General features: G+C 36.7%; 1 protein-coding gene across 2 annotated transcripts in view; it reads right to left on the reverse strand.

Moving 5' to 3' along the window:
• Positions 1 to 26540, reverse strand: part of DOK6 (docking protein 6) — a 240954-nt gene that overhangs the window by 113272 nt on the left and 101142 nt on the right. For both annotated transcript variants that reach the window (XM_030265926.4, XM_072924474.1), the window contains exon 3: positions 11375 to 11489. In XM_030265926.4, the coding sequence (XP_030121786.1) occupies positions 11375 to 11489 (115 nt within the window). The remainder of the gene's footprint in view (positions 1 to 11374; positions 11490 to 26540) is intronic.

The raw sequence follows: 26540 nt of genomic DNA on the forward strand, positions 1-26540 counted from the left end.
CTACTTAAAATACTAAGTCTCATTCAATTTTTTTCCCAATTACCTACCACAGCAGAGGCCCTTATAACAAATTTCTCAATTAAAGAACGCCATATGCATAATGTATGGGACACACTAAACAAGATGGAAAAGACAGGCTTTTGTCCTAGCTTCAACTACATACACTATGCCATTCTCTTTTTAACCTGATATAAAAATCCTGATATACTCTTGTTTCTTTTAATTATGTTAAAAAAACCCTAAAGACGCAAGACAATCCACCAGGAAATTGCCTCAAGCTGCCGCAGAGTATGTTTAGATTGCATATTAGGAAAAATTTCTTCACTGAAGTGGTGGTCAGACAGTGGAATAGGCTGCCCAGGGTAATGGTGGAATCACCACCTCCAGAAGTTCAAATGTGCCGTTTGTTAAGAATTCACTTCTATGATCAGCCTAATAAAATCAGGATAAGATACCTAAAAACCTGCATACCATGTGGAAATAGCAACCTTAAATACAAATGATGATGGCAAAAAGTCTTTTAGAAAATCCCACACAGCCTTTTATGTTGTGGAAAGAAAGTAAGAAATTACCTTGCTTTGTGTACAGAAACAAATACTTACTGTAGTCTGCTCTACAAATATCAGAGTGTTTAGTAACATGGATGTTTAAAAAATAATTTCAAAATGAAGACATAAAGTTTGCTTGTAAACTTCATCCTTTTCAAGCACAATGTGTTGTTTCCATATTACAAACCCTCATATGGATATTTTAGTAAAATTAGATTCTATATTCACATATATATCTATAGTCAATTTTTAATATAGAGAAAAGTCCTCTGCCTGAGACTTTTTCCAGACACATTCATTTGTCATCCAGTTAATGAAGTTATCGCAGTCCTTCATCTGCAAACTACCAATTACAACTCAGAATACAAGGAAATTTTATGCACAAAACTCATCAAGATTCTCTGCTTTCGTAATCCTTTAATTATAGCATGTGAATGCCTTTTGGCAGTGTAAAGCAGGCCAATATTTTTAAAAACCAGGTGTAGATAGCATGAAGGCATGTTAAAATAGGTCATATCTTATTGCTCTACCTTCTAATAAAATGTGTTTACAAGAGAGGAAGTACATTTGGACTTCCATACTTAAAACATGATTAAAAATTATTCTAACCTAATTTATGGCATGAATTATACAAAAGGGTCTCCATATCTTTGTTTCATAGGACCAGAAGCTATTTGTGGCACAGTACTTTTATCAAAACTACTAAGAATCTCAAAATGAGATCAGAAAGAAATCCTGTTGTACACAGATGCACAACATACTAGCAATTTCAGATTTCAGTATAAGGTAAGCAGCCAGGGGCTAAGGAAAAACTCTCTTATATTTTGTTTTCACTCAAACGTTAGACTATTTTGTTCTGCATTTTTATGGGCTTCTGTCATCTCACTGACACATTCTTTCTTCTAGTATAAAACATAGACCTTGCAGGTACTAATATGTTCATTGATTTTTAACAGCTTACAACGCGCCATTCCCAGTGCAAATATCCAAACCAACAAGCAAGCAACAAAGACACTTTCTAGTCCAACAAACAATTCCAAGGAACTTCACATTCCTGAAATCCTAGACTTCAGCCTCACTAACCCACCTCTACTCCATGCTTACTTGGAAAGGCAACTGTATGTTGAACTTCTAGGGCAGAGGCTTTGAGATTCATGCATTTCTCCTAGTCACTCTAAATTCACTATTCAAGATGGTGCTGACCTTGCAGCAGCTACCAGATGAAGCTGAAATCTTCTTGATTTCTTCTCTTTGTCTTCTGAACTTGCTGAGTTTCTGTAGGCAGGAATATTTTTTTTCCTAATCTTTTACTCTCAAGAAGTTCTACATACACTCTAAAATAGATAATTCATCATTATCTTAACAATCTTCCTTTGTCTTTTGTTCCTATGGGAACAGTTTATATTTCATATAAATTTCAATACCTTCAAGTAAAACTGTGATAAGGAAAGCAATTATAGTCTGCACTTCAATATATTTGTCCAGGACAAAAGAATAATATTTCTCTACTTACATCATAGAATGGCTTGGGTGGTCAGTTGCTACCAGGGTCCTAATTTCTACCTTTGGAAAGATGGATACCATGTTTCTTTTCTCCCCCAGTCACCTGGGACTTGACTTGACTGCCATGACTTTCCAAATATCATGGAGAGCACCTATGTAGAGCCTCTACATTGAACATTATTAAAGAGTCTCCAGACGAGTTTACAGTATGTGAACAGCAACTGAATCCTTATCACCTCTACAATTTACACAACTGCATAATCAAAATTTAGGGAACCAAAACAAATTTCAAAGGTTTTGATTTTCAAAGCCTAAATTTTAGGGTTTCCCATATTGCAGTCTTAGAGCAAGTTTACCTTTTCCAATTCCTGCATTTAGAAATGTTCAGCTTTCCTACTTATTTTGTCACAGCACCTGTGCATGCTCCTGCTGGAAGTGAACCTTATTTCCTTCCTTTTCCACATTTGCCCTATAAACTGAGACTGCAGCAGCATTCCTAGCTCAGGGCCCTGGAAAGGCATGGAAGAAGTGCAGAAAATATGGTGACCATTTTGAGTGTCTACTGTTTTCGAACTTAGCATTCTACTAAAAAAAATAAAAATATGAGCTTGTCTTCACAAAATATCATTGATATGCTAAATAATTTTAGAACTAAGTCTGCAGTCAATTAATAACATAGAAGTGACTGAAAAGGATGGAAAACAACAATGTAGAACCTGTTTCATAAACAGCTATGTCCTGAAGATGGAGCATAATTTTCTGCATTCATTCCGTTTGCTAGTTACAAATTACCAGTATGTGTCAGAAAATTGTAACACTGTGGCTCATACAGACAACAAAGAGAAATGAGGATCAACTGGCAACCAAAAGCAATGAGAAGCAGAAGCCAAATACTTCCACTTTATGTATATTAAAGTCAGAACAGAGGTGCCTATTTCAAGGCAAAATGAAAAAACAAAACAAAACAAACTAAAACTATTTGTCCAGAACAAAAGAGTATGCATTCTAATTAAATTTTAACATTACCATGACTCAGACTAAACTTTGCCTTAAAAGTGGATAGTGTTTCAAAAATTGTGATAGAAAAGGGGGAATGTAAGAATCCAGAGCAACATATTTAACTTCATGAAATGCCTGTCTTTTCACTCTTTTTTAGATCTCAGACAATGTGTTACATATGATAGTGAGAACATACATCTGATCTCCAATGAGACATATGCTTTCTGGAGAGTTCAGGTTCCTTTCTCTTTCTATGTATACAAACAAAACCAGAAAATGGAAAAGCTGGGGTCATAAATTTTCATATAACAATCCCTGATGCCTTAAAAGTGAAATATACCATGTTTCAGAATAGTTTCAACTACTTGGGTTTATTTTCCTGCATCCAGAATGTGAACTTTGTATTTTTCTTTCCACTGCCCAAACAGTATTTAGGAAGCTGTTCTTCACTTTCACCGCCTCCATGACCCTGGAGCTTCAAAGTCACAAAAATGACAGCAAAAATGGGAACTTCAATCTGGTTATTTTAAAATATCAAGATTAATTTTATTTTTAAGCTTTATTTATAAATCTTATTGTTGCTATTTGTATTGTTAGCCATAACAGCAAGTATGAGCATTGATGCTTCATCTCAGAGTCTCAAAGTTTCACAGTAATTTCAATGCAAAACCTCCAGGCTTCTTAAGTGTCAAAGGATACAGTAATATGAATTGCATCTAATACTCCACTGATATCTGTCAAGTTCTTCCGGCACATAGAGGTTTTGCTTGTGAAAATTATCAAGGAGAAAAAGCCCAACTCATGATCAGTAGCAGTTTGCCAATAGTTCAAAAGCTTTTTCAGTACAAACATGAAATGAACTTGTGCCTTTTCAAATTATATCACCACTGTATTCTTTTTAAGAAAAGAAAGCAACATCAACAAATGGTGAAAACAAATTTAAAAAGAAAAATATGTACAAAACTAGAAGAAACCCACATTGCCACTTGACATCAACATTCTTTCAACAAAGTAAAACTTTTTTTGGAGAGTTATGACAAAACTTGATTATCACAGTTTGACTGCACACAAAAGAAGCTGAAATACAAAAATACACAAGAAAAAGCCTGTTAATGTTGCAGGTGTATAAAGGAGTTTTATCAAGGTAACCATCACAGAAGCAAGACAAAACAACCTTCATGAATGCATAAACCCCTAAACCAGAAGTTTCAAATACAGTAACTGATAGACACTTTGCAATAACCCAATTCTATTTTCCCCAGGACTTGAATAGTGAAAGTTTTGAGGAAAAGCCAAAGTATAACCTCTTAAAAATAACGAGGCTCTTTCTTGGTTGCAATGACTCTACAGCTGCTGTTTATGCATGCCTGGGAAGAAAGAAACCCCTTCAATTCATCTGCTTCTATACAGAGTGGGGCATTGTACTGAAGAGAATGCAGAAAAAGGTCAGTATCCTCGGGGGTGTCTGCTTTGCTTAACAGTGGCAGTTTTAAGATTTCTCTTAATTTTGTCCCTTATGTAACAAATGTGATTTTGCCCCTTATGTCACAACTCATTCTATTTTCAAATCACCAGAATCACCTCTCAGCTCTATTAGTCTCTCTTATTGCTATGTCCATAATATTTTCAACTCCCCTCATTTTAATTTTTTTGTTTTTATCTTTTAAGAACTAGGTTTAAAAGTTCATCAGTTTTCATCACATTCTGTCATTTAGACATCAAAATAAGATTTTAGACAAACCTGCGTTGGAGGGACTACTAAGCATAAAATGCCAAGGGATTGGTATCACTTAGTATTTTGCTGTCATCACTAAAGGAAAAATCAAGCCCCCATATGGTCTGTCCCTGACTAGTGCAATTCAGAAACAGCATTCCTCAAAAGCTAGGTATTATTCAGGCATAATCCTCATCATGCTAGCAACTTCTAAAACAGCACCATAAAATTCTAGATTAAATCAGTACTCATGCCCTCCAGTTTTGTTTTCTTGCTGGTCCTGCACAGCCACCATTGCTCACTGCATCACATCTACAAGTTTTGTGAGAGTTTAAAGGACATTTCAGAACACCTGTCTCAATTCAGACACTTGTCTTACAGTCATATTACAGGTATCAGGCTTGCTGGAAGAAGAGCATCTTAACAGATACATGCATCCAGGCACGGCTGTAACCACACAAAAAGTGACAGCACACTTAACCAAAGGAAAAAACTCAACAATAACAAAAAGTCCCCAACCAAACAAGACCCTTGCCAACAAATTCTTTAGCAATGGTATAGGGAAAGTCAGCACATCAAACCCAGCAGCTGGAATGATGAGCTGAAAGACATTCTCCACTTGATTATATACTTCACAATGAAGACAAAATAATAATTTATTTCATAATTCTTAATTAAAAAAAAAAAAAACAACAAAAAAACCCACACAAAACTTCCCTTTATGGCAATAACTTTCACACAGCTTTCAGGAAGGCTCAAATTGATATCATAGTGTTCCTTGTTAGAGTAGTAGAGCAGCAGCAATTTCCCACGGTTGGAAGAAGAATTCTCACTCTTTAAAGTATGTTGTAGGTTCACTGAGTTATAGACTACTTTTCATGTTACTTAATCAGCCCTGACTTCTCACTAGTTTACTTCCACTGAAATAATTCTCATGATAACAGAGAATTTTGAAATGTCGCTTGCTAATCACCAAAGTCACATGTTGCTACCCCTTAGAGAAGATGTCAGAAACAGATATAGTGACAGCAAGAAGCTTCCCTTTCTTCATGAAGAGGGATAATTCTTTAAAGACTTGTTATCCCATGATTTTATTTGGGGAGCTGTAATATATTAGATTAATTTGCTCTTCAAAATATTTTAATAGGGCTTCAGAAGGGAGCACACTTCTACAGCTGTTGTAGATGTTGGGAGCACTGGTGGTAGTAGTGGGTAGGTGATAACAAAAGCATATGGAGGACTTCGATTTTTTTTCTATAGAATGTTTTCATTAACATAAAGAATGAAATAAATGAAGATTACCAACAATTAGATGCATCTAAGATTACTAATTTCCTGTAATTCTAATGGAAATACAGGGGTTACACCCCACCCAGGGCTCAGATTTGCCAGTAGCTGCCTTGAAGACAATAAGCAAGATGAGGGAATAAAACATGCAAGAGCTTAGGAAAAAAACACAGGCTCTGAGCCAGCACACCCAGTGGGCTGGTATCACAGCTTTCAGGCTTTCTGAGGAGAACCAAAGTGTTCTGCATCTTTAGAGACCTATTTTAAAACAGAATAGTATTTTATTGTGCTTAATTCCACAATTGAGAAAGCTATGTGCCAGAAAAATGTGCTGCTTTTTTGGCACTTTAAGACAGAGCAAAGGAGAAGGTATCAGCTCAGACTATCAAAACCAAAATGATACCATTATTTAAAACCATTTTCTGGTAGAACACTGACAAAACCCCTACCTCACATTGTTCAGTCCCTAAAATCAACTCAGCTTTGAGTATTCCTTTCTCCTTGTCTCCAAAAAATTGTTGTCTCTATGCTGAGCAGACCTTTTGCAATGGATTTAATGTTACTTTCCTTCCATCTGCCTCTACAATTCAAGATGATAACAAACAAGGTATCTGCTTTTGTATATTCAGAGGCTCCATGGTAGAAAAATGTCCACATTATGAAACTCTGGGGTCCTAAAAAGTTCAAGGTCAAGTGGTCATGATTCTAGAAAGATTTTGCCTTGAGTGAAAACCATTTGAGTGTTTTTTTGACACTGAAGCCACCGGAAAGAAGCAGGATTAGTAAAGTTATTGTGTTAACCAAAGAAGTGGCAAGAAGATTTACCAAACTAAACATCATTGTGTGTACAGTACTATACACTATGAGGCTGTAAAAGTCTATGCATTTTTCCATATAAACCAGTGCCACTAACCAAGAGAAGAAAAAGAACCCATTTTAAATAAGAAGCAAGTTCTTCAAATATTCTTTAAATTTTGTTAAGTTTCATACAGGAAATCCAAGTACTTGGCACATTTCAAAGCAGTAAAAATGGTAACAGTTCCTTGTGAGAAGACAGAATTCACTGTGGAAATGCCTTGGGGAATTAATTTTTTTTTGGACTGCATCTTCCTAGTTCAGAAAAAAGATTTGGAGTTAAAGAGAATCAGATTTTAGTGAAACAAAACAATGCATCTTTCTCATCTGATAGATGTGATGCAGTCTATGCTGCTTAGACAGACTGAAGGCATGGAGAAAGACAAACTGATTGAAACTCCACTATGCTCACAGCCAAGATTTCTAGTCATTCAGAAACAGCAAGGTATCTAATGCTTTTATAGCTTAATCTTCTCTGTATTCTCAGATCACATAAGCAATAAGATCCCCTGAAGTATTTTTTCTCCGGGCTGAATATGCCCTCAGTCTCTCTTCACGTCATGTGCTCTTGGTGCCCTCCCCTGGGTTCACTCCTGTATGTCAATATTGTGCTGAGCGCACAAAACTGGAGATGGCAGTCCAGATGTGGTCCTACAAGTGCTGAGTAAAAGGGAAGGGTCACTTTCCAGTACCTGCTGTGAAGACCCTTACTACTGCTGTCGAGGGAGTGTTGTGCACCATGACCCCAGAGTCTTTTCTGCCGAGCTGCTTCCAAACAGCTGGCACCAAGCCTGCCTTGTGGCTGGGATTACTACAAGCCAGGGCAAAGAGCTTTTGTTCTTCCTGAGTTTCATAAGATTTATGTAAGCCTTCATAAGGTTTATGTAAGCCATTTCTCCAGCCTGTCCAGGTCCCTCTGCCAGCAGCCCTTCCTTTCCAACTTGGAGCACCCCTGCCTGGTGTCACTTGCAAACCAGCTGAGAGTAACCCCCACCTCATCATGCAGATTGTCAATGAAGACATTGAATGATATTGGTCCCAGCATGGAACTGAGGGATCCACTACCTCCTGGCTGCAAGCTTGTCTTCACAGCCTTGGTTTTTAAGTCCAGCCTATTTTCTGCCCACTTTATAGTGTCTTTATCCATCCTGTGCCCCACCAGTTCTGGCGACTATGGAGGAAGCTACAGAGGGTGTCAAAGACCACTACAATCAAGGTACGTAAGAACCACTGCCTTTCTTTTGCCTTATTGTGGCAAATATGATTTGCTTACATGTGATTTGCTCCAACATTTTTCTCAGGGACTGAGGTGAGGCTGACTGGAGTACAGTTATCTGGATCCTCCTTCTTGTCATTCTTTACAATCAAGCTCCACTAACTTTTGTAGGAAACCCAAGTGTTTTAAGTGATGCCTTACCATGCCTTCCTTTGCCAGGGATACTTCATCATGTTCAAGGGCTCAGGGACCTGGAAGGCCTGAGGACAAGCCTTACAAGTGAAAACCACAGTATAAAAGGTACCTTAGCCTTTCTCATGACCCTTATCACTATGTCAACTGTTCCAGCAAGCAATAGGGCCACACTTACTTAGCTTTTATTTTACTCCTGATGTACTTTAAGAAACCTTTTATATCTTGCATTTCCCTGAGCTGGAGCTTGCTGAACTCCATTCCTATGTAAATAGACAATGCCTCTGTATCCCTCCCAAGTAGTCAGTCTCTGTTTCATTGTAGGTTTTTTTTTTGTGTGTGTGTTTGAGCGAGTCATACTCGTCTTCTGAGTATGGGGAGAACAGTTCTTGTGCTCAGAGGATGCTGTCCTCGCAGATTGGATACCTCTCCTGGGCTCCTCTGCCCTTCAAGGATCCACAGGAGCCTGCCAAGCATGTCCCTGAACAAACATATCCTCTCATCACACTATTGATCATCTGTATCAAGAAATTGTCTTCAATGTGTTTCAGAAATCTGGATTGCTTGTGTTCAGCCTTATTGGTCTTCCAGCAGTTACTCCTGAGGTTAAAGTCACCCAAGAATACCAATGCCTGGGACTATAAGGCTTTTTCCACCTGCCCCGAGATTGCTTCATCTTCCTTCTCTTGTTGATGAGGTCTAGAGCAGACACCTACTACATCACTTATCTCGGTCTGAACTTTGTTCTCTGTGTGCAAGTTCTCCACTTGTTTGCCACTTCACCCAGGGTTCTGTCCACTCAAAACACACCATTGTTTAGAGCTTAAAGAGAGAGCAGCTCATACTGGCACCCTGCTAGCACCTTGTGGCACTACACGCGTCTTGTATTTACAACTGGGTTCAAGGTTAAGAAGAAAGGGTGAGTGGGCCAGACATGCTGAACTTCCTTAGGTTTGTGTGAGTTTATGGGCCCCAAGTTGGGTAACTCTCTAGGGGCACCCCTGGTAGGGGAGACTCTCCCAGAGCAGTTCTGTGTCAGGAACGAGAGACGCATTGGACTTTTTTGGTCTTCAGCTTCTGTTAATTGTAATATCCATGCATGAAAACAGCACAAAAATGGCTAACAAACTCATGCTACAAGGTCTTTTTAAGTCTAATCAAAAACTAAACTACCTAACTAAGAAGTGACACTTAAATTATTTTTTAAATTATTTAAAAATTATTATTTTAAATTATTATTTTTAAATTATTTTTAAAATTATTATTTCATCAGAACACCCCAGGCCAGACAGGGGGATATTCCCCTTGCTCTGGGTTCCCACAGGTTTGTCCCTTCTTTGGTGAAAGAATTCTGAAGTTATGATTTGCTGTCACTCTTTTCAAATATACCTGAAGCACAGTAATTCTAGGGAAGCAACAAGATCTCACTAGGAAAGAAGAGGATTTTATGCAAAGGCATGTGAAAAAGTTTCTACAGAACTGACTTCAGTGCTATTGGAATATAATTAAAATGTTTTCATTCAATTATTAATCATAATATAGAGTCACTATCAACTCTACATATTAGAATTCAAAATGTGGACTACTTATCTAATGATATCTTAAGCCAGTTGTAGACAGACACAGATTTTCTATGTGTTTCTTTAAACTTAAATTAATTAACACAAAACCCTGTCAATCTATTTTTTATGATGGAATGTACATATGACTGTTTGCAATATTTGATCTCAAAGCTACATAATTAATGACCTCGTACACGTTTAAATTCTTCCACATTTCTCAGATTTTGTTTCACTGCATTTAATTTATTATTTAGACTGTACATGATGCAATGTTTATATGATGATATTGATATAGAATCACAGAATATCCAGAGTTGAAAGGGATCCACAAGGATCATAAAGTTCAACTTCTGGCCTGCACAGGACAGTGCCAAAAGCCACACCATGTGCCCAAAAGTATTTTCCAAATGCTTCTTGAACTCTGTCAGGCTGGTGCTGTCACCACTTCTCTGCAGAGCTTTTTCCAGGGCAAAACTACCCTCAGGATGAAGAACCTTTTCCTAGTTCCCACCTAAACCTCCCCTGCCACAACTTCAGTCCGTTCCCTGGGTCCTGTCCCTGATCACCACAGAGAAGAGATCAGTGTTTTCCTTTCCTCTTCCTCTCAAAAGGAAGTTGTAGACTTCAATGAAGTCTCTACTCAGTTTCTTCTCCACACCAAGTAACTTCAGTCACTCCTCATATGGCTTTTCTTCTAGGCCCTTCACCATATATACATAATGTTACATATATATTTTAAAAAATCAAAACCAACATTTATATATATAGCATTATCTATACAAACTTTTAAAATGCAAAGTTTCAAATACGTCACTAAAAAATCACAAACTTTATCATTAAAGAATTTTCCACAATTTTAAATTTTTTTTTTCTGTTAAAATATACCCTAGGACACAGATATGTACAATTGTACTTTCAAACAAGAAAATAGTGCACTTTGATTTTACAGTGCTCAGTGTCTCACAACTAACTGCCTGCCATTGTATACTCTAATGCCCAAGTCATGTTCTATGCTAGTTTAGTCATTATGCTATGGAGTCATTCAAACTGCTTGACACCCTGCTTTAAAATATCCCGAGGTTTTAGCTGGTATTTGCCACTTATTTGCAATGGCATGATAATTATTAGTTTAGTAAGTGCCTATAGCAAATCTTGTTAAAAAAAGAATGTTTCACATCTTGCTTTAATAACATCTTACAGGTTATTTTTTACTAGAATTTACAAGTTTAGCTGGACACCTCCAATCTTTAGACCATCTGCATGCAAAGAAAAATATGGAAAAAAGAGCTCTGTAACAACCCTAACACCTCTCATAATATATTTAAAAAACCCTACCAAACCCCAAAAAGCCTGAACCCCAAATTCCAAAGTTTTTTGCTTACCACAAATTTCTTTAAGCTTAGAGTTTTTAACTGGCATTGTGAGTTAATTCATCCGAGTCAGACTTTGATGTGTAACTAGATTTCTTCAAGCTAGAGATGAAGCAGCAATTGCTTACCTGACTCACACGCAAATGTCTTTGATGTCTCATCGTGAAAGATAATTGCCACTGCATGCTTCTTTGTCTCTCGAGGCAATCTGGTTATGTTTTTGATATTGTGCAGCTCAGTTACCTTAAAATGAAGAAAAGTATTTTAGAGCAGTGTATAAATAGTACAAATAAAATTATTAAGCTTAGCGTCTCAATTTCTACTATAAAGTGTTTTTCCTCTGTCCTAGTTTCAGCCAGGACAGGGTTAATTTTTCACAATAAGCAGGAAAGGTGTGTGGAAAGGCCCAGAAGTTATTCCACTCCACCTCACTCATTGCCAGGGGCAGGAGTAAGGAGCTCTTCTTCCAGCAGAGAAAGCATTGTGGGGAAGAGCCTGACACTGGCTTTCCCTGTTGCAGGCTTTTTCCATGTAAATTGTCTCTTTGTGCTGCTGTTACTGCTCATTTCTCTGTCTCATTGCTGTTTCTAGTAAATCATTCTTATCTCAACCCATGATTTTCAGCTTTTGTGCCTCCAGTTCTCAACTCCATTCCAAAGGAGTGGGAACGGGAGGGGAAGGGGGGAGCGAGTGAGCAGCAGTGTGGTTTTGAGTCTTAGTGGGAGACCTAAATTGAGGAGTACCATTCCTAAACCCCTAGGGTTATTTATAAGCTTGGTAATTGGTTAAAAAAACTCACATAAATAGGTAGAGTCTTAAGTTACAAAACTTAATTCTAATAACTCTATTTCTCTAATAAATTTCCACAAAACTCTGTTTCTTTAATAAGTCCTACATGGAAATAGTTTACAATAACATCAACTCAGCCTTGGGATTTTGTATAATCTATTTTTCAATTCCTATACTCATGCAACTTGGATCAGTTTCAGAATCTGCATCAAATAGAAAACCTAATGTTGGAAGAACAGTGTTTCATTAATTAAGGAAGGTAACTCAACTAATATGTCAAATAGTATCACTACAGGATAGATCCTCATGTGTCTTTAAAATGTATGTGTCACCCTCAAAAGAACTCAAACTTTCATTTTATTTCCTAAATATTAGAAAAGCTTATCAACAATAAAATACTCTTGCAGCAAATTTACAACATAAAAATTCAATCTATTTCCATTTTCTTTTGATGCATGTATATAACTACAATTAATAAAAATGGAAGAAAAATATGTTATTCCAACCAGACCTGGCAGCCTGCCTATATTAAACTGATTAACACCTTACATTCTGAAATGTTTTTCTCAGTTTCTTGGAACTCTGGGCAAACTTTATCTGTTTAGAGTTAGTTTTTCTCAGGCAGGACATTTGCCTCAGGCAGAATTAATTTCCAGAAAAATGTCAGCTATATGAGTTTGGACATCTATGACTACAGAAAAAATTGACTGAATGTAGGTGGGGTTTTTTTGTTTGTTTTGCTTTGTAATTGTTATGCTCCTGGTGCACAGTTGCAGTATTCCTTTTCACATGCTGAAATAAATGTTTTTAAAGCAAAAGAGATTTTATACGGTGCAGTAAAAAAATGGAACACATTGGGGCAAAGATATTTCAATAAAATATTGATAGCAGACAAGCAGTGAGATGCATCAAGCCAACAAAAGAAACTGAGACAAAGCATGAAGAGGAATGTGTTATGTGCTGACGAACTTGGGACCAGAACTGAAGACTGCTCTAGAGTCTGCCTTGACAGCCTTCAGCAAAACTCACACCAGTTTGTCAATATCTTTGTTGTAACAGGTGGGCCAAAAATGAATGTGGCACTATAAATATGGCCTAATGTGTGCTAAACCGAGGAGAATAATCATTCTCTGTACTGACTAGCCATTCTTCTGTTCACCCAGCCCACGTAGCTTTGCTGCCTGAGACATCAAGATCCAGGGCCCTCCCTGCAGTCCTGCCCCCAGCTTGCCAATGCCAAACCTGTGCCATACAGGGGCTCTTCTATCCCCAGGCTGGCACTTGTTTTTTGCCCTTAATCAGTTTAACAAAGTCCATGTCAGTCCAATTCATCCTGCCTGTTCAGGCTGCTGAAAAGGTGACTTGACTACCAAAAGCATATCGACTGATCCTTCCCAATTTGCTCTCTGCACATTGGCACAGCTCCCTTATTTCCTCCAGGTCCCTGATAGCAATATCAAGAAGGTCCCAGTGCAGACCACAGCAGTTCCACACTTGCTACAGCCCTCCAAACAGGTAAGCACATTAACCACATTAAAAACCAGCATAACCACATAATGACCAACCATTAACCATATAATAACCAAATCATTAATCACAACTTTCTGGGTCTGACTAGCTCTAGCTGACCATCTTTACATCATCTAGACATTTACCTGCATAGAGAATAATGTCTCAACTTCAATTTGAGAATCCCACAGGAGAAAATGTGAAAAACCCTGCTAAAGTTCTTCTCATAACATATCACAGCTGGTGATCATACTGGTCAGGCACAATTCACCCTTGGTAAATCCATGCTGCCTTTCCCAGATATTACATTTACTCCACAGTTCTTCCTATAGGCTGAAGTAAGACTGTCAGAAATTCTCCAGGTTGATCTTTGGTTGACTGCCAAAATTCTCTGTATTCTCCATGTCAACCTTTTGGCCTTCTTTTGGACACAGGTGCATTTGCCTCACCATTGGTTCCTAATTCCTTATAATTTTAACTGTTGTCATGCATTTTCAGGGCTTTGTAAGAATCCATATATTTCACTACTTTTTGTCTTGGGGGAAAGAGAAGGGCTGAATACCACAAATATCCCTGCCTCATTAAAGAATTTACTGACATATCTGTTGATTTTCCTTGATCCATGCATGGTAAATGAACTAATGTGTGAGAGGGCTTTTATGACTCACCCAAAGCACTAATCTCAAGGAAATCCCTCAAAAGAGAGGTAAGAAAGCATTAGTAGGCAGAGGAGAGAGCAGACTCTAGAATTCAAAACCTGAGGGAACAATACCAAATCCATAAGTTATTACTGAATTTTGAAGACACGGAAGGCCCCAAAGTCAGAGAGAGGGCACAGATCTACTAGCCTTGCTAAACAAGAAGATATAAGAGCAAAATATTTAAGATTATTTGGGACACAAAAAAGTTCAGGTTATTATTATAGAAAATTTTAAAAATAGCTGGTGGTCCAATAGGGAAAACACTGATAGGAGGAAAAAGCTCCAGTGATTCTTACACAAGCAATTAATACACAAAGTGACATTTTTACGTGTGTGCATGTGTGAAACTGCACACCATGCCGATAAAAGTGCCTTAAATCTTGCTGTACCTAAAAGGGAAATTTTCTCTCTCTGGTATAGCAGAAAAGGAAATAGAATTGCTTTGAATAGTGACAATAAGGCTTATTAAGCCTTCTGCTAGTCTCTGTTATATAGCAGAGATCTACTTTTTTTCTTAGTACTTGAGTGTTACAGATTACTGGAAGACCCTGCAATGCTTATAAGAAAATACTGATAATAGAGCCAGAAATCTTACATTCCTGGCACTAAAGCAACAAAATTTTAATAGTAATTTATGTTTGAAACATAAATACAGACACACCTAAGTACACACACAGCTATATGTAAAGATAATTTTCTGAGTCATCTTCTGATCAGTAGATTAGTTCTGCCTTGTTTAATATAGTCACATATGCAACATGCAGCACACACTTAAGAATATTGTCAGTAAAAAATGTACATACAACAGAATACTTTTTAGTTGCTGGTGGGAATTTAATGTCTGAAAGAGACAATGAAAACACTGCCAAATCTTATGTGCTGCTTTTTGGTACTCATATGAGAGATTAGGTTGAACAACATGCTAGGCAAGTAAAGAAAAATAGTCTCCATACAGGAAAAAAAGGTATTTGTTTTAAACACATTTTGATTTTCCTTTGTCTCTGAAATCACAGGACCTCCCTAGACAGCACAGAACTTCTTGTAACTGCAGTGTGAGAAAGTTACATTAATTGCCCCTTCCAAACTCCCTGACTTTTACCTTCTTTAACACAAACCTTTTAAGCCATTTGTAGTCTCATATAGAAATCATATCCCTCTTGTAAATCATATCCCTCTTGCCTTTCCATAAAAAATGGACCTATTTGAAACTGCTATGAGATATTGTGAGACATCCTTGTCAAATACTTTAGTGGTTTGACATACGTGGCAAAAGCATTTCTGCCAGTTAAGATTTTTTTCCAAAATGATATCTTTCTTATTGGAATGCTTTGCTTTACAAGAGCTGAAGGAAATAATTTTAGCTAAAATATTTTGAGGACATAGGAAATTTATAAAGATTTTAGTAATTATAATTTTTCTGGGCAAGCTAACAGAAAAAGAAATGAGAACACTTCAGGAACACAAATCTACACTAACAACTAGAAAGGCCATATTATCAAATAAGCCACTCAGTATTTCTATTGCTTATATAATTTTCAATATCAAATAAACATGAATAGTTCCTTCAATGTTCATCTTTTCAAATTGTACTGTATGCTTCCCTCCACAATCAGAGTGGAAAGATAGAGGCAAAACTGTGAAAGTCTATCCTCCCATTGATAGAGAATTAAGTTAATGAAATTCTGAATTCTGGATTTAATGCCAATTAAGCATGAGTCGTTTCTCTACTTGCTGAATGTGTGCAATTAAAAAAACACCTGAGAGTATATTACCCTGTATGAAGGAAAAGATGAGCTTTGCCTGGCAACCAGATTGCTTTATCTCAGGGATTTTTAAAAGTGTGGCTTAAATTCTATGTATTATTTTTTTAAAAAACACAAAAATAAATAAGCATTTTTAAAAGGGGAAAAGTATCAAAGCTACTGAAAAGACAAAAAGAGAACTTATAAAAATACTACTTTGAAATTATTTAAAACATCGCAGATTTTAAGAAGGTTTTAAAAGTCGAATAAAATTTTTAAAAAGTACAAAAAAATACCCTTTTTATGAGTAAATTAGGTAAATCTATTAGGTAAATCATTAGGTAAATATACTTTATTAAGCAAGGAACATTATACCAAAATTTGCTCCCTGTGGTATTATAATGGACTTATTGACAAAATTCAGTCTAATACACTGAAAATATATTTTCTCTTCACAACAACCAAATATCATTCTGAAACTACCTAGACCACTGATAACCTTGTATCAGTAAGAGAATGTAAAAAAGGGAAAATTTTCTGTGCCGTTACATATGTAAGAGTCTTACCGAGATGTTCCAAAAAAACCCAAAAACCAAAAACATTTTCCCCATTAGGGGTTTATACTTCATCTAAAACCTTGTTAACACTGAAAACAACCCAAACCAACAAAAACTTTGAAAATCAGTTTTCCTATTTTCCCCATTTGTAACTCTCTAGAACAAAATTAATTCCAACAATGAATAAAATACCTAATATTGCCTCCTTAGTAAGCAAACTTGCAAATATATTTTTTCTGATTTTTTATCCTTTGATTTCTTCCAGTAGGTGAAATAAATCCTTTTTTTTATTAAGCTATGATTATATAGTATACAAATTTCCACTACCATTAGCAAGTTAACTTAGACTTTCTTTTCTCTACTAGACATTTAGTGCTGTTCTCCATATGTTGCTCAGTGTGGTATGTGCTAGGGACTCTTAGCACCTGGACCATTTCTCAGTTCTCCTACTCCTCATCAATAATTCCTGCTTCATATGTCCATCACTCAGCGGCCCACACATACATTTCCTACTTTGAGGTTTTTTCTATTTCTTGAATTTCTTTATCAAACTTTAAAACCACTTTTGCTTTTTCTCTAGAAAGACAATTTAACACTGATTGATGAAAAGATGTAGAAGAGTTACTAAGCTTACAGGTAACCAAAATTTGTCAAGGTTTCTTTTAGATTTTTTTTAATCTATTATACAGGTTTTTTTCTTTCTTGGTGAAGGGGGGATGGGTCTTGACATAGCTGTTTTAGAGACAGCCAAGTCCTCTATTTCTTACTAATATTTGATAAGAGGACAGAGCCTTGAAGGGCTAATAGGTAGGATAACTTCCAGGATTGGTAAAGGCATAATCTCACTCCTGCAAAATTATACCAGTCTAGACTTGCATCAGGGTCTCAAGGCAACACATCAGTGTTGCTTACTGTAACTTGGTTCCTCTCACAGCCAGGAATTTGCTTCACCTCAAATATTCCTTATAAGCACAGATGAAAAGAAATGCACTTGATCTGGAAACAATTTTTTTTTGATGTTTGGATTGTTCGCCAAAATCTAATACGCTTTTACAGATGCATCAAAAAAGTGAAAGATCCTATAAGCTTTCTGACACTATTGCTCATATATCTTGATCAGTCATGAATCATCTAAATATTGCTTCAGGTAATGCAATGCTCTTCCTCTCATCCTCATTGTTTTTCTTTATCTTGGTCTGGAGATAAGCCTAAAACTTTAACTTGTTTTGTGTTGGTCTAACATCTCATCTGAAAGAACTCCACATTCAGAGCTTCCACCTGCTTCCTTTAGTAAATGTTACATAGGAATAATAAAGTCCATAACTATCAACACCTTATAAATACTGTCTAGCCACATCTGGATGGATCAACAATGCAAAAACAAAACAAAACAAAACAAAACAAAACAAAACAAAACAAAACAAAAAAAAACCAAACAAAAAACCCATCGATCAGTACATCAACATTAAAAACAAATTGAGAAGGACTCATCTGAAGGAAACAACAGTTAACAAATCTCATACTTTATGGTCAAAAAGACAAGAGGATCAGAGGAAGTATTTAGCTTGTGTCCTCACTTTGAAAAAAAAGCTTCATTTCCTTGAAGTCTTATGATAGTAACATTTAACCTGAGAGGTTCACATAAACTGAAGTCACCTTTCTGCATAAAGATCCTAAATTTAACGCTAATACAAAATTTCTTCAATTCTCTCCTCCCTACCAGAATGCACAAGCATTGTCAGATGCCAGGGGACTGAGTTACAGGAAATACTAAATGATTGGTCTGTTTTAGTTTTACTGCATGTCTGTGCCAAGAGACTAGGAAATCATCTGAAAATCATCCTGATAGATTTCAGAAGTCTAACTCCACTTTTCTCTAGCTACACCCACTGTAATTTAATTTCAGTAAAGCCATGCTGCAGATACCTAGTAAATAATTCAAGTGTAAGAAAACTACTAATGTAAGAAAGCCTTCAGTGGCAGATAGCCTTAGAAGGACACACAAGTATAGGCTGATGCTCAAGGAAATTATTTAGGATTGCTATATGGAAAATAAAATCTCTGACCAGCACACCCAAGCTTTGAAGTGGTCAGTTATATCTGTCTAGTCGGAAAAAATCAGATAACAGATTTCTAGTAACAAACTTCTGGTCTCTCTAAAAAAACCTCTAGCCCTTGCCTGTCTATCAACATAAAGTCTTCTTTTTAAAAGAGCATTTGTTACCCAGGTGAATAATAGGAAATAATTAGAAGATCACAATTTCATGATACTAGCAAAATATATTATGAAACTGTAACTGTCAATGCATCTTAAAACACCCATCCTTTAAAATGTTTGGGTGTTTTGCTATCATTTCAGTATCTTAGTTATATTCCTAGATGTGAAAAGCTATTAAATTCCAAAAGGCACTTAATTAAAAAAAAGGCTCATATTAACTGAGATGCATTGATTTCTAACAGTAAATGTATTTTTCCTCTTTTGTGATTACTTTCTTTGGAACTATATTTATTTCTTTCAAAGAGGAAGGCTTTTAGGAACAATTCAATACACTTTCTCTTTAATCTACGACACTTCACTATTGACACATACAGGACATTGTTTGTTTGCTTCTTGTACTAAACATCTGTTCTAGTCGTGCAGATGAAGGTGTAGGATTTCCTTTTTATTACATGGCATATAAAGACTGTACATATATAACACATTGTGGGATCTGGTGCTCAAATTGTACCTTTAAATAGATGAGATAACTCTCCCACAATTACAGAAATATTATGTCCAAATCACTTATTATATTTGCATCTCTACAAAAATTACAATTACAGGGTAAATAAGAAAGGAGGTCCAAAAGAGATGAAAACCACAAAAATCATGAATAAAACCTTAAGTGGCCCATTCTGGTTTATATCTTATTTGAATTCTTCCAAACATGTGCCTCCCATATGAAACTGGGACGGAAATGATTCTGCAGTTCCATCTACTGAAAGTTATTTCCACTGTGCAGAGTCCTGGAAATTGCCTGGGCAGAAGAAAAGGTTTGAATTTACATAAATGGGTTTCTGTTTTGCATCGCACACTACTTTCCTGTCATTTAAGTTCTAACTAGAAAAAATAGAAGCAGAAGAGAAAGTTATAAAATGCAATCATTTATCCTTTTATTTCTTAATAATGGTCCACATACGACCATCTGTTGTGTAATACCACGCAAGCAGTAATGTGACAGAGCAAAAGCCAACACAGGGGCAAGGAGCAGGGACACCAGTGAGGGACGCTCAGACAGTAAAGAACCATCCCAAACCAGAAACAGCATGGCAACAATAAGAGAGTGATATATAAAGCAAGGGCCATGTCAACTATCACAGCAAGAAAAGGGCAAAGGAGGTACCAATATGCTGCTTCCAGTCTGCAAAAGGAGAATACAAGATGTTGGCTCAGTACAGATCAGAAGACCACAGACAGGATCTCAAAGCATCTAAACACCTGCCTCCAGCTCAGCTTTCAGTGACACTATCTGCAGCTAGCAGTGGCTTCTTTGACATTGCTAAATCTAATTGCCACAGAGTAGAAGTTTTGTTACAGCTTTGTATCGAGCTGGATGTGATTTGGGCTCTTAGGAAAAGGCAGTGTGCTGTCTGAAAAGCATAAAGACCTTTAAGACTGGGGAAATGGCTGCATTAAAAGAAGCACAGGCCATAAATCAAGGGAAGTGACTTTTTTTTTACTCAGTATTCATTAGATCATCTCTAGAATACTTTCCCCAGTTTTGGGACTCCGATGAAAAAGTGATTCCAATGACAAAATGAGTTCAGCAGAGGGTTCCCAGGACAGCCAGAGCTGGGACTATTGCCCCGTGTGGGGGTAGAGGTTGAAGGAAGCAGCTGCTCCATCCTGCAGCAGGGATGGATTTGGGGGCATCTAACTGCAATCCCCCCAGTGCCAGCAGGGAGATAATCGAGGAGATGGAGCCAGGCTCTTCACAGCTGTGCCTGGCAGGAGGAAGATGGACAATGGGCATAAACTGAGATAAGAGATGTCCAGGCTGCATAGGAGAAGTGATGTTCCCACCAAGAAGACAGTCCAGCAGTGGGACAGGCAGCCCAGTGAGGTTATGCAATCTCCATTCTTGGAGACCCAACAGGACATCGCCCTGCGCAACCATGTTTGCTCAGACCTTGGACCTCAGAGGTGGCTCTGCTGTGAGCAGAAGTTGGACAAGGAAACTCTTCATAAGAAATAACTTCTAAGTCTAAGAAAGGGATGCTTTCCCTTAGGACATTCCAAGTATTTAAGAGGAAACACATTTCCACAACATCAGCATATATTGCACAAAACCAGCAATAGGACAAGGAGATGCAAGAGACTGGAAAACAGGACTCAAGGTTAAAATGTACTAAGGGGCAGAAAAAAAGGAAAAAAAAAAACCTATTTCATGAAAGAATAGCAAATCTTAAAGCATAAGATTACAAGAGGAACATAATAAGGGAGAAGAGAAATCCCAAGATCAGAGAAATGAAAGAATGGATCATAAAAGAGCAAAAACAATTCAGAAAGAAAACAGAAGTTTTCCCCATCTCTGCATGTGGATTTACCCTTGGAAAATGAGTTGTTATGGTAACAACACTCTTCAGGACTGTTGCCAAAGAGTGGCATATCAACCTCCACATTATGCCTCTAGGGCAGGTCTCCAGCTGCTTTTTCAGAGGAGTAAGTGTTCAAGAAACTTCTACCAAGTAAATATTCATTCCACTAAGTACTAAAACGAAACCACGCTTATAACAACAGTAGGAATCTTGTCTGTTAACTGAAAAAGTACATCATAAAAATAAAAAACACCCAAAACTAGGCAGAATTAATGAATATATTTAAAATAAATCAGGCTAAGTATAAGGCAGTAATGTCAGGGCAAAAAAGAAAACTTTGATGAGAAGAAATATGTGTAGATCTGATAGTAGAAGGATAATGAATAATTCCTTCTTATCCTCCAGATAATATTAAGTTTTAAAAAATGTTTATGTTTGAATTTTACAGCATTTCCAGGAAACCTAGATGACATGATGCAAATTTAGACAGAATACAAAATAAAAGAATGATTTTAATTTCTCAAAATTTAAAAAAATGGAAGAGAAATAAAAATTATTAGTATTTACAGCTGTAGTGTGTTGACCGCTGGCTCATATGGGCTACAACTTGGGTATCCAGTTTCATGGTGTACTATAACTGATCACTTACATAAGCAGTTACAAACTCTTAATTTTGTCTCAATGAACACTAAAAAAAATTAAGGATGGAAAACAATCTTCCTTGACTAGCTTTTGTTATGCTACTTTAAATGTTAAATTGGTTGACAGTGGTGGTAAATCAAACCTACCAGTGCAGAGTAAGTGTATTAAAATCATATCAGCTGCCTTTGCCTTTACTAGGCAAAGATGCAGGGATTTTTCCAAGCCAATTTACTTTCTCTCAAGCCATGCTGCTGTCATACTGTGAGGACTGAGCTGCTGCCTAACCCATAAAATAACCAGCCCACTGGGACTATTCTGGTTCTGGCTAGTAGCCTGGTCTTTGAAAGTGATAGTTAAAATCTGAACAGTTCATGTGCACATGGACTTATTCCTTTAACAAACATTTTAATCAGGATTTTTAAATACATACTGAAAAAAAAATGCATTCACACTTCATGGGGGTAATTGTACAGACAGCCATTGGCAGAACAAAAATCCCAGTTCTCAATCCCATTTCCTTGCTATCCTGAAGATCCTTTGAAATATGTTTTCCAATCTAACCTTTCATTTTGAAAAGCAATTTGAATACCAGGCTACTGTGCATGCATTAAAATAAAAGGGGAAAAAATACAGCCTTCTGTAAAAGTGAGTGTTAACAAAATTTAAACTAATGCCTTAATACTAAAACAACATAAATTTTCTAATTTGCAACCCAGGTGCACACTTGAAAAATAACATCATGCCAGCGAGAGATGGCAGAGGGGGAAGATGATTCACAACTGAAATAAAATAGGTTTCACAATTATCCTTTCAAATTTCAGCTGCAATTTAAAAAATATGCTTTCAAGTATCAAACTTCCTGCTAGAGTTAGTAGGCATGCAAATCATATTAATGCAGTATTTCACTGTGAACACTAGATCTTTAGATGAGGATTAATACCCTCGTGAGGTGACTAAAATACACTGGACAGTTAGAAACTGTTTCCCGCTTTCAGAGTTTTCACTTTTAACATTCCCAAAGTAGATGATAGTCAAGATCTGTTATATTTTTGACCCAAAGATATTGGTTAATTAAAAGGAATATGTTACTGGTCTTTGAGTGGAAAGAAAAGGAGAAACATACTTTTCCAAAATTTCCTTTAAATTTTCCTCTCGGTTTACTTAAGTTAGCTGACTTGCATTAGTTTCCAAAATTATCTTGTTAGATCAGCTCAATTAAAAATAAGTGTTTATTAACATAGACTAAATTTGAAAACAAATCACTTACACACAGTAATCACTTGAATGCAGTTATAAGTTATGTGTATATGTAATTCTTCCTGCTGAACTGCAAGTTAAAATCTTAACCATGAAATCTCTCACTGCATTGACAAACTGGGTCAGGAGTGTTAGAGGATCCAAGTAACCATAGGCTTTCAGTGCACAGAAATTATTATGCCTGTATCTATTCTGTAGTGATGGCAGTGGCCGAGCCCCAGGTGTAATTCCTCTTCCTATCTGTTTCAATCTCTGAAAGCCTTTAATTTCAGCTTTAGCTTCCTTTAGCCAGATCTTGAAACCATGGGGGAGACTGGGGTCAGAAGCAGGTGACAAAGGCTGGCTTTCCTCTAACGTAACACTTACAGAGGAAAAAAATCACAGCAGAGAATAAACTCATGATGCAGATTTTAAGGACTTCTAAAACACCGAGTATCTGCTGAACTATCAAGAGGTATATTCAGAAAAAAATAAATTACATTACCCAGGAAAAGAGCCATCTTTATTTTTGCATTCTTTATTCTTGGCTTTCTCACCTTATGCCAAAAGGGAGAAATATCAAGAAGAGAAATACAAGCACAGGACTCAGCTGGGGGCTCGGACACACTCCTGGCCATGGACAGCAGCAAGTGGTGCAAGTCCATGTGTGTACATCTACAAGCACAACCACAGACATATCCACTAGCTGACAGTTCCTGGCTTGTCTTGTTTCTAGAAAACATTAGTACTTACACACCCACCACAAAAGTAGTATTACTTAGAAAAACTTTCCCCTCTGTTGATTTTTAAAGGTTGTAAATATGCCTCAGTGTCTATAAAATAGCTCCCATCCCAATCCAACAATGCCAAAATTGGCATTTTGGTGCTGTTCTTAAATATTAATTAGAGCCATTTCAGATATTCTCGAGGAAGTATTAATAGCACCAGTCTACCTATGAGATCCCTCATCAGAAAAATGCACAAACTAGATGAAAAACTACCAGGTATAGAGGAAGAATGAACAAGTTTAGTTTAATCTAAATTCAGCCCATGCCTGTGCATGTGTGTGTACACACACACTCGAAGTAGTCCAGACTTCTCTGGGAGAAAAAGGTGAAAGAGAGAAAAATGCGATAGAGAGAAACTGAGGTAAAAGAAAATTGCAAGAGTGAAGTAATTTGCACAATAAGAAAAGGAATAATTCTAAACAGAAATGCAATCCTTTTTTTAGGATTATTTTAAAATAGTTTTGACTTTTTGCAAACTTTTTGAAATGTTTTCATTTTATTTGTTTCTAATATTAAATGAAGTTTGTTAGCTGATAATTTGAAAATTCTTTTAGCTTAATTGTCATTTGGGATAAATTAATTTTGAGTATCTATTATGACAATTACATACAGCTACATTTTGAACTCTAATGCATTTTTAATAACCTTCATCAGCCAGTGATTTGAATTTCAAATTTCCCTCTATGAAGAAGTAAAAATTAGATAGATTTGTGCTAATTTTCATAATAAATTGCTCTTTATTTACATTGCAAAGCCTCCCTTATTCCAAGTAAACCATAACCTTAAATGAAACTTAGTACTCATAAGGTTTATTATATTTCATCTCCCTTTATTAGGAGAAAACAAATTACTGAGACAAACCTGTTGGCCCTCACTCATACACCATAACCTTCTGTTTGTACCTGTCTGCTTCCTTTTATAGCGACTGCAGAAGGGTCCACACCTCTTCCCATTTCCACAGCAATATTGTAAATATTCCCCAGCAACACAGACACATAATTCAGAGTAGCTTCAAGGGAAAATGTTGTCATTAGGAAAAAAAAAATCCTCACATAACGTATTTTTTTACTACTGTTGTAAACTGCAATCTAGATAATTAGGTCTTTAACTTTCATCATGAACTTTTATTATTTATATAGTATACCTACTTTCTACACTTGAATAGTGAAAATAGATGCACAAAATATTGGAAAAATTACAAATGCTAAGCCAAGTACTGAAGGCTAGGAAAGGAAGACTCAATATTCAACTGCTAATTCCACAGGCCTAGTTTACCATTTTCCTGTTTGTGGCACTGGGCCCCACTGGGTCTGATTTATGGCCTTCCTACCCTGTATCTTATGACAAATAAATATTTTTATGTTTACTGGTACGTATTCTACACTTATTATGATACACATTATGATACACATAAATATATGATTGCATTTGATTTTCCATAACTATTTTTCACCACAGTCAGAAAAAATGGTGAATACCATTCTGCTAAGTAGAGGCTTTATACATTTGTTTGACTGTCATAAATTCCTAATGTTTAGTGCTATGACCTGACTTCTCAAAGTTCTTCTGTACTGGTCATCACACAAGTATATTTCACACAGATATTTCTTTTACACCTTCCTTGCTTCTGAGATGTGTGGATTATGACGGCAGGGAAGAAATAAGGAATTGCATGGTGAAAGCAAAAGAAAGTAAATAAAAATCCTTTAAAATTCTGGTTTGAATTTAAGATATCCAGATTTCGCTTTTCACTTGCATTAAAAAGGGGAGTTTGGTTAGTGCAAATCTCCACAGCAAGCCCAGCTGTTTTATATTCTAGCTCAATCCTTTCTTCTTGATTTCTCCCCCAAGGACCAATAAAGACCTGCTTCAGATGCCTCAGTTCCAGTCTCTCCCCTCCTAAGTGCTTATCCCTCAGCTTCATCAGAGTCTCTGCTACTGAAACCTTCTCTTCCAAACACATGCTCTTCTTATTTTGGAACAGGCCTCTCCTGGGCCATGTCTGAGAAGTGAATATCTCCCAGCTGCTGGAACAAATGAGGTAGTGTTATTGGAGAGCAATTTACTTGGGTGTAAAAACCTGAACAATATCTCCTTGCTTTCTGTTAATGTGCACCTGCCCTGCTGCACAGAGTTTTTTTACCAGGTATAGTCGAGCTGAAGTGACAGACCATGTCCATGCTTTTTGCTTGCTTGTTCACCTCCCTCTCATTGTTGAGATTGTTATCTCTGCACCAGTCTCCCTGGCTATGGGCAGTCAATTAAAATAGATTTATTACTTTTAGTAATATATATTTTCTTCAAAATCTCCCCATCCCATTCTTCGCTTCAGCATTTCTCATAGCAATTATTTGAGCAGCCAGCTTTCCATTGACCTTGGAGTCTCTCACAGCTTTCCAAAGGATAAGGTGCTTCACAGAGTGCCAGAACATTTATTCCTTTTTCTCCCACGCTCTAACATTTGGTCTATTTCTTCTCTTAAGTTTAATTCAACCATTTTCTTTTTCATGTGACCAAGTGCCAGAGGAGATACATACAGAGAATGGCTCCATGATCTCACCTCAAACATTTTTCCCTGTACTAGTCTATAAAAATGATAAGTAGTTCTTACAATGAATACCAGTCTTTAGCCCTGAATGAACTGAGGGAAATATATTCCATTACTCAAGAGAGAAAATTATCTGAATTTCCATCATATTCAAAGTTTTACAGATGACATGAAACATTTTAGCTGTCAAAGTCAGAAGTGCTT

This window comes from Taeniopygia guttata, chromosome 2 (assembly GCF_048771995.1).
Source record: "Taeniopygia guttata chromosome 2, bTaeGut7.mat, whole genome shotgun sequence".
NCBI classification, from domain to species: domain Eukaryota; kingdom Metazoa; phylum Chordata; class Aves; order Passeriformes; family Estrildidae; genus Taeniopygia; species Taeniopygia guttata.